The sequence below is a fragment of the Gobius niger genome (genome assembly GCF_951799975.1).
Source record: "Gobius niger genome assembly, chromosome: 13".
NCBI classification, from domain to species: domain Eukaryota; kingdom Metazoa; phylum Chordata; class Actinopteri; order Gobiiformes; family Gobiidae; genus Gobius; species Gobius niger.
This window is the reverse complement of record NC_136864.1, coordinates 3,436,845-3,450,169: the sequence shown is the minus strand read 5'-3', so window position 1 is coordinate 3,450,169 and position 13,325 is coordinate 3,436,845. Positions and strand designations below refer to the sequence as shown.

At 44.2% G+C, this 13,325-nt stretch overlaps 1 protein-coding gene across 2 annotated transcripts in view; it reads left to right on the top strand.

Moving 5' to 3' along the window:
- Positions 1–13,325, top strand: part of LOC306972953 (atrial natriuretic peptide receptor 1-like) — a 62,902-nt gene that overhangs the window by 46,682 nt on the left and 2,895 nt on the right. The window contains exons 6-18 of one of the 2 annotated variants that reach the window (XM_079569695.1): positions 4,514–4,608; positions 4,672–4,807; positions 4,923–5,007; positions 5,088–5,205; positions 5,383–5,457; positions 6,072–6,128; positions 7,117–7,221; positions 7,500–7,571; positions 7,672–7,834; positions 7,918–8,073; positions 11,215–11,383; positions 11,460–11,606; positions 12,482–12,605. In XM_079569695.1, the coding sequence (XP_079425821.1) occupies positions 4,514–4,608; positions 4,672–4,807; positions 4,923–5,007; positions 5,088–5,205; positions 5,383–5,457; positions 6,072–6,128; positions 7,117–7,221; positions 7,500–7,571; positions 7,672–7,834; positions 7,918–8,073; positions 11,215–11,383; positions 11,460–11,606; positions 12,482–12,605 (1,502 nt within the window). Of the gene's footprint in view, positions 1–4,513; positions 4,609–4,671; positions 4,808–4,922; positions 5,008–5,087; positions 5,206–5,382; positions 5,458–6,071; positions 6,150–7,116; positions 7,222–7,499; positions 7,572–7,671; positions 7,835–7,917; positions 8,074–11,214; positions 11,384–11,459; positions 11,607–12,481; positions 12,606–13,325 lie in introns of both variants that reach the window. The other variant, XM_079569694.1, reaches the window with a different exon arrangement.

Sequence of the window (13,325 nt, the reverse complement as noted above, 5' to 3'; positions counted from 1 at the left end):
AATAAAAGTCATATTTGCAGCATTTTCACAATAAAAGCCTTACATTTGCAGCATTTGCATAATAAAAGTCTTATATTTGTAGTATTTTCAAAATAAAAGCCTTAAATTTGTTGTGTTTTCAAAATGAAAGCCTTAAATTTATGGTGTTTCCAAAATAAAAGCCTTCAATTTGTTGTGCTTTCAAAATAAAAGCCGTATATTTGCAGCATTTTCACAATAAAAACCTAAAACGTATGACATTTTCAAAATAAAAGCCTTATTTGCGGGTTTTTCCAAAATAAAAGGGTCATATTTGCTGCATTTTCATAAAAAAAGCCTTAAATTAAATGAATAAATGAAACGGTGGGTACATGAGTGTGGCGGTCAGAGAAAAGCGAGGTCTTGACCGTGGTTTTCTGGACTCTCTTCATCGAGCAAAGAATCAATATGTGCTGCAAAAATCATTGACATTATTGTGACACTGAACCGGGGCGTCGTAATACACTGTGACATTCGGAGGCGCAGCTGTGAGATTTGATCAAAGGTAATGAAAGGGGGCGGGGTCAGCGGGGCCGCGCGACATTCATCTGCGAGCCGATTGGAGGAAAGGCCACTGCGTTATTGCGGTCATAAATATGCTTTGTCCTTTAATCGCACTACACCGTTTCCAGGAAGTGACCTGCCTAACGACCGCGGGGGGTCAGGGGTCGGGCGATAAACCAGTCACGTGACCACTTCTGCTTTCACACGCCAAACGGTAAACAAATGTGAGCTGAACATACAACCAGGACAAAAGCAGAGACGAAACCAGGATTAAAGTGAGATTAAGGCGAGACAATGCAGGTGAATCATGAAGACAGTTTAACGTAGAGAAAACAATTTGAAACTTTTGCTCTAGTTTACTGACAAAAATATGAAGGGAAAAAATGTACTGTCAGTGGTCTCACTTTGTGAAAAAAAAAAACCGTATCAATTGCACTGAGATTCCAGTGACAAAAGAAGATAATGGCAAAGCACAAATATAAAAACATCTAGACTTGGGAAATACACGATGACCGGCCATTGACCCAGGGAGCTTAGTCCTTATTTGGTTTAGCTCCATGGCTTGGCCTTGAAGGGAAGTGTCGGCGGCGTAGGAGAGATAACCGATCCAGACGCTTCAAACCTCTCTCAGGAGGAAGAGATTTATTCCAGTAAAAGTTCATACATTTATAATGAATGAGCTTTTTTCTTGGTCTCAGCATTAGTTCAGTTCTCCAGAGCAGGTAGTTCCCTTCACAGTTCATCCCTTTTCCTCCCAAGATATAGCCCTCCTATTGTCCGTCTCCACAGCGAGCTGCCAGGTCGAACATAACAGTCCATCTTTGTTGTGCTTTACTTTTTTACTTTAATTCCATCTCTCGGTCAATCCCTGCTCCAAAGTGCTCGTTAAAGGGGCTAGATACAATTTAGTAATATTCTACTCACTACCCCTCCTGGAACCGCTACCTTAACGTGGTGAAGGGGTTTGAGCGTCCGAATGATCCTGGAGCTCTGTTGTCCGGGGCTTCGTGCCCCTGGTAGGGTCTCCCAGGGCAAACAGGTCCTAGGTGACAGGCCAGACAAAGAGCGGTTCAGGAGCCCCTTATGAGAGACCAACAGGCTTGGTTAGAGGCCGTCCTTCTGTGGACCCACCACCTGCAGGAGGAGCAATAAGGGGCTGGTGCAATGTGATTTGGGCAGCTCCAACAACTGCCCCCATGACCCGGAAACGGAAAAGTGGAAGATAACGGAAGGATGGATGGATATACTCACTACTGCCACCTCAGGTCATACGTGTAACTGTAGCTTCTATATTAAGCTCGTGCATGACGGCAATTCAGACCCGGATTAACCTCTTAACTCCTGCCTGAACTGAGAGCACTTTCTCCAGTTCAGCTTTACCCAAATCCTGTAGGCCAGTGTAACGCCTCGTTTGAAAGCTAAGATCTACAAAACTCATCTAAATGGATCTTTTTCCTCACTTTCATCATTTTTTGGGGGTATTCAACTCATTTTTGTAACTTTTTTGTAATTTTTTTCTTCATTTTTTGTCATTGTTTTCATCTCAGTTCTGTCGCTATTTTCACACCTTTTTTCCAGAAGCTTTTGGATTGGGGTAAAGCCAAATTGGAGAAAATGTGCTCAGTTCAGGTGGGAGTTAAGGGGTTAACATTGCAAGCTGATGTCATTCCAAATTTCTAGTAATCCAGGGCAGTCCATCCCATAAGAAGGTACTCTGTTATCAAGAGTCCAAATAAGTAAATATATTTGATGTCTCCGACTGACAGGACCCTCAACGACATCCATCGCAAACCGAGCTGTGAAAATCCGGTCATGGAAGGCCGACCTCCTCCGTGGTCTCACTTTGTGAAAAAAAAAAAACGTATCAATTGCACTGAGATTCCAGTGAATCAATTCCATAGTTTAGCAGTTCGGGAGGACAGCGAGCAGGTGGTCCAAGTGGAAAAGTAAAAGTCAGACAAGACACTCGCAGAGGCAGGAAAAAGCACGAAAGCCAGTAGAAGTGAGAAAACACATCCACAGAGACAGGAAGTGGTAGGATTAGTGCAATTTAAACACCTTGTTGAAAATGTTTAAACGGAAGATGGGGGGGAAATCGTTTTGCTGCGTCTCCCCTCAAACCCAGATCAAGCCCAGCATTAGACAAGGACCAAATAAAGACTGGTCTAAAGACTAACCCAGGTCTACAAAAAAATAAAAAAATAAAATAAACTATCTGAAATGGTCTATGTGCTAATCAAGACTGAATTAGGTCTAAAACATGATTGAATTCAAACTAATCTGGGAGTCAGTCCCTCAAAACCTTTGTCTCATAATAGAGGCGAAAGTGCTAGTTGCTCTGTCATTGAGCTGCCTTCACAGGAGAACAAAAGGTCAGCTGACAATGGAGTATAGGTGTGTGAAAGGGTATAGGGTGCAAACTGCCATGAAAGATATCGGCGCTTGTGAGATCCAATCCTTTCAGTCCTCAACTTAATGTCTCACAAGCGAGAAATTCATCTTGAGCTGTTCACTCAGGCTGCAGCGGACACTCGTACATTAAAAAGATCCTTCAGTTCTGCAGTACATATCTCATACGTAAAAGGTGCCGAGCAGAGGGATGGTTACGTTATCACCTTGATTAAAACAGAGCTCAGAACAACAGTTTTCAGTCTGTTCAATCAACACCTCTAAAGCTTCTCTCTCTGAAGGTAATAGTTTATTCTCCGTGTGCACAGTGTGTGAAGGATCAATGAGGGTCTTGTTCTTAATCATAAATGCTCTGCAGCGAAGGGCGCTCCTGCTCACCTATAATTTCCAAGCAGGCGCATTCCTAATTGGAAGTAGACGCTGCCATTTCAAGCTGTGATGCTGTATCTCAAGGCTCCCAACTCTGCTTGATGGACGATCGGCTTTATGTTTTGTTCCCCCTTGTGCTCTCGATCAGTGAGAGAAATACATGCGCAACGAACGGCACTGCAACAAATGTAGTCAACCTGTGAGTGTGAGTCCACCAGAGTCAGTCCAAAGTGAGATCTATGGCTATAAGAGCTGCTGTCTCTGTGTGAAAGAGAGACAAGTGGGTTTGGATCAGTGAAAAGCTTCTGTATTTTACCCCTCTTTCCTGCTGTCCACTAGTATTATGCTATAAATCTCCTGTATTATAGCAAACCACACCAAATTCTGCCACTGGGCTGCAGGGGCCTGGGGGGCAGTTGTCTCCAGGTTGCATAGCTGTCGGGAAACTACCATATTTTGCCCATCTTGGAGCTTGGTTTTTGAAAAATATCCCTTATTTTCAAATCCAAAACTTGTAAGGTTTATCTATGGTCTTTCTACCAACCCAGTTATGCCATGATCCCGCCTTCTACATTGTTTGAATCTAACCCTAACCAAATCCCTTTTCCTAACCCTAATCTTAACTATAACCCTGTCCCTAACCCTAAACATTTGTAAAACTGCACTATTGACAATAGCCAACTGTAAAAGCTGCATTTGGAGTGTCATCCAATGGCTATGGCTTAACTTTGTTGGAAATGGACACGAAGCTCTGATGCTTGGAAACCCTGGTCTCCCTGGACGTCTCATCTATACCTTTAGAGTCTTTTAGTTGTTTTAGTAGCATTCAACACAAGGCACTTATTGTCACACCATTCAACAAATATATCGATTTCTGGAAAGTAAAGAAATGAGTTGCTCTCTTGTTCTGCAAAGAAAGAATTGCAATACAGTATTGTCTGACAATTTACAATTTCTACAATTAAAACCTCTGCACATGTCCATGAAGCGAATAAGACTGGTGAGCTTACACAGCCCTGGGGGACTCCAGCGCTCACGTTCTTGCTTGTTGATAGAGTTCCATTTACACTAACTTTCTGATTGTTGGTTTTTGGTTTGTTGACCTTCTTGATTACAGTAAAACGGGATTGTTGAGTATTAAGTGTTACTAGTTTCACTCAGGAGGATGGGAGGGCGTCTAACTCTTCCCTCTCGTTTCGTCTCGTTGTCTCAGGAGTGACCGGAGTGGTGCAGTTGGATGTGAATGGGGACCGAGAGACAGACTTCGCGCTGTGGGACCTGAGTGACACCGACCCCTCCGTCTACCAGGTACAAACCACAGCATCCTTTGTTTAGAGTCTAACCCCTAACCCCTGTTTGTGTCATGTCCAGATCGCGATGGTCTTCACTGGGTCCGAGGAGAAACTGGAGCTTGTTCCCGGGGCCAACTTGCACTGGCTGGCTGGGGCCCCCCCGCGAGATGTGCCCCTGTGCGGCTTCAGGAACGACAACCCCGTCTGCCTAGCCCGTAAGGACCCTGGACTGGACTGAAGCAGGACTAAGCAAGGACTGGACTGACTAATCTAGGATCAGGGAACATGTATACTTGGTGAACTTACAACAGAAGCCTCCTCTGTCCACAGGTACCATCACGATCCATCAGCTGGTGTCCATCATCCTGTTCTTCATCCTCATCATGATCCTCACTGTAACAGTCTTCATCTACAGGTATTGAAACCTACTTACAAGTAAAACCTATGGGAGGTTGGTATGATTCTTGAATGAATATGATGATGTTGATCCTACAGGAGGATGAAGCTGGAGAAGGAGCTTGTAGCCCAGCTGTGGAGGATCCACTGGGATGACATCCACATGAGTAACCTGGACAAGGTCCTGAGGAGCGGCAGCCGCATCACGCTCTCCCTGGTACCGCATGACCTACATGTTTGCAAATTGTCTACAACATATTTATAACTCATTCTGGCACTACTTAGTAAATGCATGGACCAAGAACACAGCGATTGATTATCTTTCCCCTTCGAGGGATGTGCGGAAAACACCACAGTCTGTATGACTTTTCCACGTTTTCCCTTTTTGTTCCAGAGAGGTTCGAACTACGGCTCTCTGATGACAGGAGACGGAAACCTGCAGGTGTTCGCCAAGACGGGCTATTACAAGGTACATGTCCACCGACTGTTGTAACTCTAGGCTGAGCAGGCGATACATTAAAGGAGACTTTCCAAATTTATAACAGATAAACTACTCACAGACGTATCCATTGATTGAACGAGGGAGAATACACTCAAGCCTGTTTTGGCTAGTATTGTATTGTATTCCTTTCACTGATGTAAGGCGGCACTATGTGTCTAAAGAGGTGCCTAATAGATAAACCTCACCCACTTCGAAACTTGCATCGGCTGTTCCTTTTTGGAGTTTTTAAAGAAAATTAACAAAAACAATATTAAGAATCGATGAAGCTAATCTATGTGGTTGCTCATGACCTTTAAACACAATTTTAATTGGACAATATATCTGAACCTAAAAACGCTTTTGACCAGCCTCCATTGCATATTTAGATTATTTTTTTCTTAAACATCTTTGGGAAAGATTCATTTAAATGTTTCTCCCAGATCCAGAGCAGGTTATGAAGTGGTTGGGGCTTTTGCCCAAGTCAACAACCTGTCCCGTTTGCTGGCTTGAGCAATGTTATGACTATTTATTCCCGGAGCCCCCCGGGGCATCGTCAGTTCATAATGCAATGTAATAGTTTTAAAATGCTGTATGCTTCTCAGGGGAACATTGCGGCGATAAAGTACACCAACAGGAAGAGAGTGGAGCTGAACCGAAAGGTGCTTTTTGAGCTCAAACATGTGAGTAAAAGTGGGAGATGTATGTGTCTCCCCCTGGTGGTCACCTCTGGGACATTAAACACACGGTAAGGACAATGATAGACCATCACTCCTCACTCCTCCCCGTTTACCACAATGACCACGGATTTACAGACTCCTCCTCCCCAGCTCTGACGAAGCATGTTCCTAAAAAGGGCATAAGGGCGGGATCTTCACTGTAGACTCGGCCATTGCGTGACGTGTAGCTCGCGCTGCTCCAATGCTAACAGTCCGTCCCTCATTAGTACGAGATTTCTAACTGTAGCTAACCCAGCATTATCACAGGAGGAATATCTAGCTGGAGAAAGTTTAGGAAAAGTAGAGTAAAGTGCAATGCATTCCAATGGGAGACTAGCGGCTATATGGAGGTACTACAGCGATGGCGGCCCCTAGTGTCGTCGTCACAGAGCAGTTGCTGAACCAGGAATAATTGCTATGGCTGGATGTTTCTCTTTCGTTCTGTATTCCTTTTCACTCTAAGCTCTCTTCTAATAAACCTCCAGACCAGAAATCCTTTAAAAAAATAAATTATTTCCATATACTTTTCTTTATAAAAAAAAAAGCTAGATATCCCATGTCAAACTCATCCTTAAAATCAGTTTTGGATAGATTCGTTTTAGAGTTTTAGATGTTGTGCCCATAATAATATTAACTCGTGAACATACTTCCAGAGTGTTGTTGTTTTGCCTTCTCTGCTCTCCCCAATCTGCCGACTAAAGAACGGAAATGGGGCGTTCCCTAAAGAAAGGAAAGAGTGTAAATGTGTGATAAAATATCCACACAGAAACTCAGGACAAACATACTATAAAAAGTGCACAGGACTCCGCACAGAGGACGACGGTGGTACTGCAGTCCAAACACAGAGTCTGAGATGTGTTTATTTACTTGTTTTTGAGTGTCTTTATGTTATATATATACGTATATATCGACTCTGTGTTGTGTATGACAGATGAGAGACGTACAGAACGAGCACCTGACGCGCTTCATCGGAGCCTGCATCGACCCCCCCAACATCTGCATCATCACAGAGTACTGCCCCCGGGGGAGTCTACAGGTACTGCGACTGCTTTCTTTCTTTTAGACAGTTGACAAAAAGTGCATTTTTTTTTCCAGTTACTAGCTCAGAGAGTACAAAAAAAAAGTTGTTTGCCAGAGATGAAAGAATAGATAGAAGATAAAAATAAATTCAAATTGTGTCCATTTCTGTGGTTGTTGTATTTAGCTCCACCAGCTTTGACTAAAATAATACAATAACTACAGCAAACAGAAAAGATAAAATAAATAAATAGCGTTTATAAAGTGAAACTACTTTTGAACTTAATATTTTTGTAGGACATCTTGGAGAACGACAACATCACTCTGGACTGGATGTTCAAATACTCCCTCATCAACGACATCGTCAAGGTAAACCCACGGGGATCTCAGTGGAGGGTGTGTTCCTGTGGAGGGGCGGGTGCATACATGGAGGTTGTGGGTTTGATTCCCGCTCTGCTTCTTGTCGTAGGGCATGCTGTTCCTCCACAACAGCGTGATCGTGTCTCACGGGAAGCTCAAGTCGTCCAACTGCGTCGTGGACAATCGCTTTGTTCTGAAGATCACCGACTACGGACTCTCCAGCTTCAGGACGGACAGCGAGTCCGGCTCGGACGCCCACGCCTACTACGCACGTGAGTCCTAGTGCGGGTGTTGACATGATGTCGAGCTTATTCAGACCTGGTTCAGACCTGTTTCAGACCTGGTTCTCTCGCAGAGCGGTTGTGGATGGCTCCTGAGCTCCTGCGGATGGAGAACCCTCCGGCTCAGGGCACACAGAAAGGAGATGTGTACAGCTTTGGCATCATTCTCCAGGAGGTGGCGCTGCGGCGAGGAGCCTTCTACATACAGGGAGACCCGCTCAGTCCCAAAGGTGAGGGAAACAAAGCACTCATGAAAAGCTCATGTGTCTTCCACATCTTTGAGGCATCCTGCGTATTTATGCCACATCTATAGTCTTTCAAAGGCAGGTTGCAGGTTTTCCTCTGTGCACTAAAAAGTGTACAATAGGTTTCCCTCTGGGGCCAGGACTCCCCTGAAAAAGAGATTCCTTAACTCATTGGGACTTTCCTGGTTAAATAAAGGTCAAATTAATGGAGTAAATAAAAGGTCTTAAGCAGGATAGGAGTGAGTGCATCAGTGGGTCCAGAATAATCAGCTGCTCTTCAAGGACAAAACCGTGAAAACATGACCTGAGAGGAAAAATATGCCTTGTCTGAGGCAATCTGATAGCATAGATAAAAGTAAGGGGGAACACCAGTGCGTTTCGACCTGGCATGGTGTTCATCAGGGCTGGTAATCAAGCTTAAATCAAACTGATGAAGACCGTGCCAGGTCGAAAACACATTGGCTTCCCTCGTTCACGAAAGGCAAGGCATGTTTATTTATACTGTGCATTTCGTACACAAGGACTTTTATCTGTACTGTCAGAGTGCCTCGGACATTGCTTTTCGTTCCCCAGTGAGAGGCGCAGCTATGGTGTCTTGCTGGGCTAACAGTTAGCATGTTCCATATTTTAAAAACAGAAAGACTTTCAAGAATACTGAGCAAGTGAGCTAAGCAGTCATCATCTGTGGATCCCACTGTCTGCCATCAAACCTACAAGTTAATCCAAATGACTTCTAGGCTCCCAATAAACTGACAAGCTGCACGCGTTGTCTCTTTAACCAATATAATAAAAAACAGTATAATATTTAGCCCTGGTTTAGACCTGGTTTTCTCCTGGTTGAGCTCTGCTTTAGTCTGTTTCTCCCGTTCTGCCTCTTTCCCCTCATCATCACACATGGGATAATCTCCCTCTGTCCAAACGCTGATATGGTTCTGTCAAAGGAAATTAATTTTCAACAGTTAAATGAGTTTCTGCTCAGAGATACAGACCTCCATCACAAAGAGAAATCTGAAACATTCAAATTCTCATTTCCTGCTCAGAGCTCCAGATAACCCTCCTCAGACCAAACCTTTCAGCTTCACATTAATTCGCTGCGTTTCAATTACTGTAATCCATCAGTCGGCGTCCCTGTTGTTGCTTTTGACGGGCACCAGGAGAGGACTATGAAAAAGATCCCGTCACCTGATTACTTTATGTCTCAAATAAAGACCATCAGAGAGATAATAGAAGCCTAAAATGTACTGATGCAGACATTTACTTTAGTGTTTAAGTCATAATGTAGTGCAACATCTGACAATGCTGTGATTCATCCACACTGGATTTAAACTTTTATGATGACCTGAACATCCTGAATGACCAGGTTCTTTCATCAATGGATTTCTTCTTTCCTGATGGCACGGACATTTTCCAAGATGACAATATTATTAAGAGTGATTCAGGGAGGATGAGACATCATTAAACACATGGATCGGCCACAGAGTCCAGGTCTTAACACTATTGTGATGTGCTTGAGAAGGCTTTGTGCACGAGTCCCTACATGGGGCACATGCATGTAAACACGCCACACCAGATTGTAGCCTTGGGGTAATTTACATCAGTTGTTTCACTGTCATTGATCCTGGCCTATTGTACATGTTTTTAGTGGTAGGGCAAGGCGCAAACCTATGCAGACACGGAGAGATCATGCAAACTCCACACAGAAAGGCCCCATGCATGATCATGGTGAAAAATGAATTCAACGCTCGATCTTTTGACGTTGCAAAAGCCTATTGAAACAATGCCAGAGCAAAAGTCAGCAGTAATCAAACAAAACACTAGAGCAGGGGTAGGCACCGTCAGGCCCTGGGGCCAAATCTGGCCCTCCAGGACAGAACCTCTGGCCCCTAAGATGATTTTGAGAAATATTGTTTTGCAAATAAGAGATCAAATACATGACATACTCTAAAAATGCAGTGTTATTTAAAATGTCCTGGCAGAACATCCCACTTAGACATATGTATCGTAAAACAGTGACCAAAAGTTTTCTTCTTCCATATTTTCCATCTGAAACTGCATGGAAACACACCAGAGTCTGTTAAAATGAATATTATTGGGTTGTTTTGATCTCTTAAAAGCATATCTATTGCTTGTTCAATAAAAAAATTGGTTTAAAATACAATATTTTGTACGATATATGACAAATTACAGTTGTATTTAGGTCGTGGCTTGTCATCCGAGGGTAATGGTGCGTCCCGAAGCCAAACCACTTGAAGAACCACTTGGCATTTGCAGAAACAAAGTTCTTTGCTTTAGTCTATAATGGTGAGGTTCGGCCCTTGGTGTTTTGGCAAAGATTGATAAAAATCGGCCTCCATGACGCAAACTTGCCGACCCCTGTACTACAGGCATGTAACAAACTAAGAATAAAAAGTGTGTACTACAGAAAAGTACATACAACGGGCATCATGGTGCTCACTCCTGCAGCCCATAAAGCCTATAGGCCAGGGGTCTCCAACCTTTATTATCCAGTGCTTCAACTATTGACATAGGATGAAAATATGGAAAATATGGATATTCCAAAATAACTAAAGAAAACAACTCCCTTTTTCAGATTCTGTTAAAAAATGAATGCAGAAAGCATTTGGCGAGCTGGCTGGAGAGCCCAGGGACCACAGTTGAAAACTAGATCTGCAGCTAATACTGACACATTTACGGAAATGTTCATTAATGTGTCCCTGTCAAATGAAAATAAACAATTGAAGAAAGAAAATACTGGTTGGAGATCCCTGCTATAGGCCTGTAACAATATAACTGTTAGTTTGTAACTGATTAAAGGCCACATACCTGATGATTTTGTCTATAGATTATAAGATATGGAGAGCAAGTGAAATTTAAACTTTTTGTGGTCCAAACTTATCTCTAACTTTCCGGATTATTCACAGGAATGAAATTTTAAGTAGCTCCTACATTTCACAACTTTCAGGGAGGTAAGTGGAGATTTACTGCTCCAACTGAAGCTTTAATGTCACAAACGGACAGAGGGAGGACGTTCCACTATTACAAAGTAAACCAAGCACAGGGCCTTTGGTGGTTTTATTGGCTCAGTGCAGTCATTCCCCTGTGGCCCTCTGTCTGTGTGTCCTTCAGAGATCGTGGACCGCGTGGTTCTCGGGGAGTGGCCCTGTCTGCGCCCCACAGTCGACCCCCAGGCCCACAGCCCCGAGCTGGGTACTCTCATGTCCCGCTGCTGGGCCGAGGAGCCCACCGAGAGACCGGACTTCAGCCACATCAGGGTCCTGCTGCGCAAACAGAACAAGTGAGGACTGGGGCAGGACTAGAGAGAACGCTATGTTTTCTTTAATAAATGTATGAGTATGCGTGTTGTGCTTCAGGGAGTCGCGGACCAACATCCTGGACAACCTTCTGTCTCGAATGGAGCAGTACGCCAACAACCTGGAGGAGCTGGTGGAGGAGAGGACCCAGGCCTACCACGAGGAGAAACGCAAGGCTGAGGCGCTGCTGTACCAGATACTACCACAGTGAGTAGTACCACGGCCACTAAGTCTCTGCTGTACCAGATACTACCACAGTGAGTAGTACCACGGCCGCTAAGTCTCTGCTGTACCAGATACTACCACAGTGAGTAGTACCACGGCCACTGAGTCTCTGCTGTACCAGATACTACCACAGTGAGTAGTACCACGGCCGCTAAGTCTCTGCTGTACCAGATACTACCACAGTGAGTCGTACCACGGCCACTGAGTCTCTGCTGTACCAGATACTACCACAGTGAGTAGTACCACGGCCGCTAAGTCTCTGCTGTACCAGATACTACCACAGTGAGTAGTACCACGGCCGCTAAGTCTCTGCTGTACCAGATACTACCACAGTGAGTAGTACCACGGCCGCTAAGTCTCTGCTGTACCAGATACTACCACAGTGAGTAGAACCACGGCCGCTAAGTCTCTGCTGTACCAGATACTACCACAGTGAGTAGTACCACGGCCACTAAGTCTCTGCTGTACCAGATACTACCACAGTGAGTAGTACCACGGCCGCTAAGTCTCTGCTGTACCAGATACTACCACAGTGAGTAGAACCACGGCCACTAAGTCTCTCCTGTACCAGATACTACCACAGTGAGTAGTAGCACGGCCAGTAAGTCTCTGCTCTACCAGATACTACCACAGTGAGTAGTACTACGGCCACTAAGTCTCTGCTGTAACAGATACTACCACAGTGAGTACTACTTTAGACTTATTGTGGCCTCTTTCTTCATAAAACTGGAAGGAAATGGCCACTGGCTCCACAAGTTCCTGGCTCCTATGGACTTTCTGTGTTTTTGGGCAGCAGAAACACTTGGTTATGTTTTGGTTCTGTTTTTTTTCACTGTAGTCTGTGTTTTTTTCCCCAGTTCTGTGGCGGAGCAGCTGAAACGCGGGGAGACGGTTCAGGCGGAAGCTTTCGACTCCGTGACCATTTACTTCAGCGACATCGTGGGGTTCACTTCCATTTCTGCAGAGAGCACCCCCATGGAGGTACCACACTGGTCACTTCACACATCGCAATAGAGTTGGAAAATTGAGAGTAGGGCTTCACAATGAATCGCAGTCGTATTGAACTTTAATTGCGCAAAAAGCATATTGCAAAGATGGCAATTATGAGTAACATTGTCCTCTGGAAATAACAAAATACTCTTCGTCAACACTGTGCGAAGGTTTAAAAACTGGCTCGTAGCAACGACAAAGGTTCGTCAGTGTTTCCAGGCTCCAGGCGATGTCTGTTTATATGAAGCCAGCGCCTCTCGCTTGCAGTGTTTATTTCCACGGAAAGGTGAACAGGAAAGGCGAATGTGGTCCTGCTCACGTCGGGCACTGTTGCTTTTGTGTTTTGTTGATGATACTCTGGACAGAGATCGTCATTGCAGCAAGGGATGATTTCTGTCGCAGCTATTCTTCATCATACAATGGTTTTATTTTTGAGCTACAAACTTCGATCTTTGGTCTCTGCCCGAGCCACTTTTTTTTTCTTCTTTACTTTTTTGTTGAGTAATCATTTGGGGGACTACTTTTTACCTCTGCTTTGGTAGATTTATTTCATAGTGATGTTAATCTTGCTTACGCTTACTCTTACTCTTACATGCTCTAATGCTCAGCTGGCACTGATCACGTCATTTCTGCAGTGGGTTATGAAAATGAAAAAAATAAATAAATAAATCGGATGAGGAGCTCAGTTACCCGAGAGGAGCTCGGAGTAGA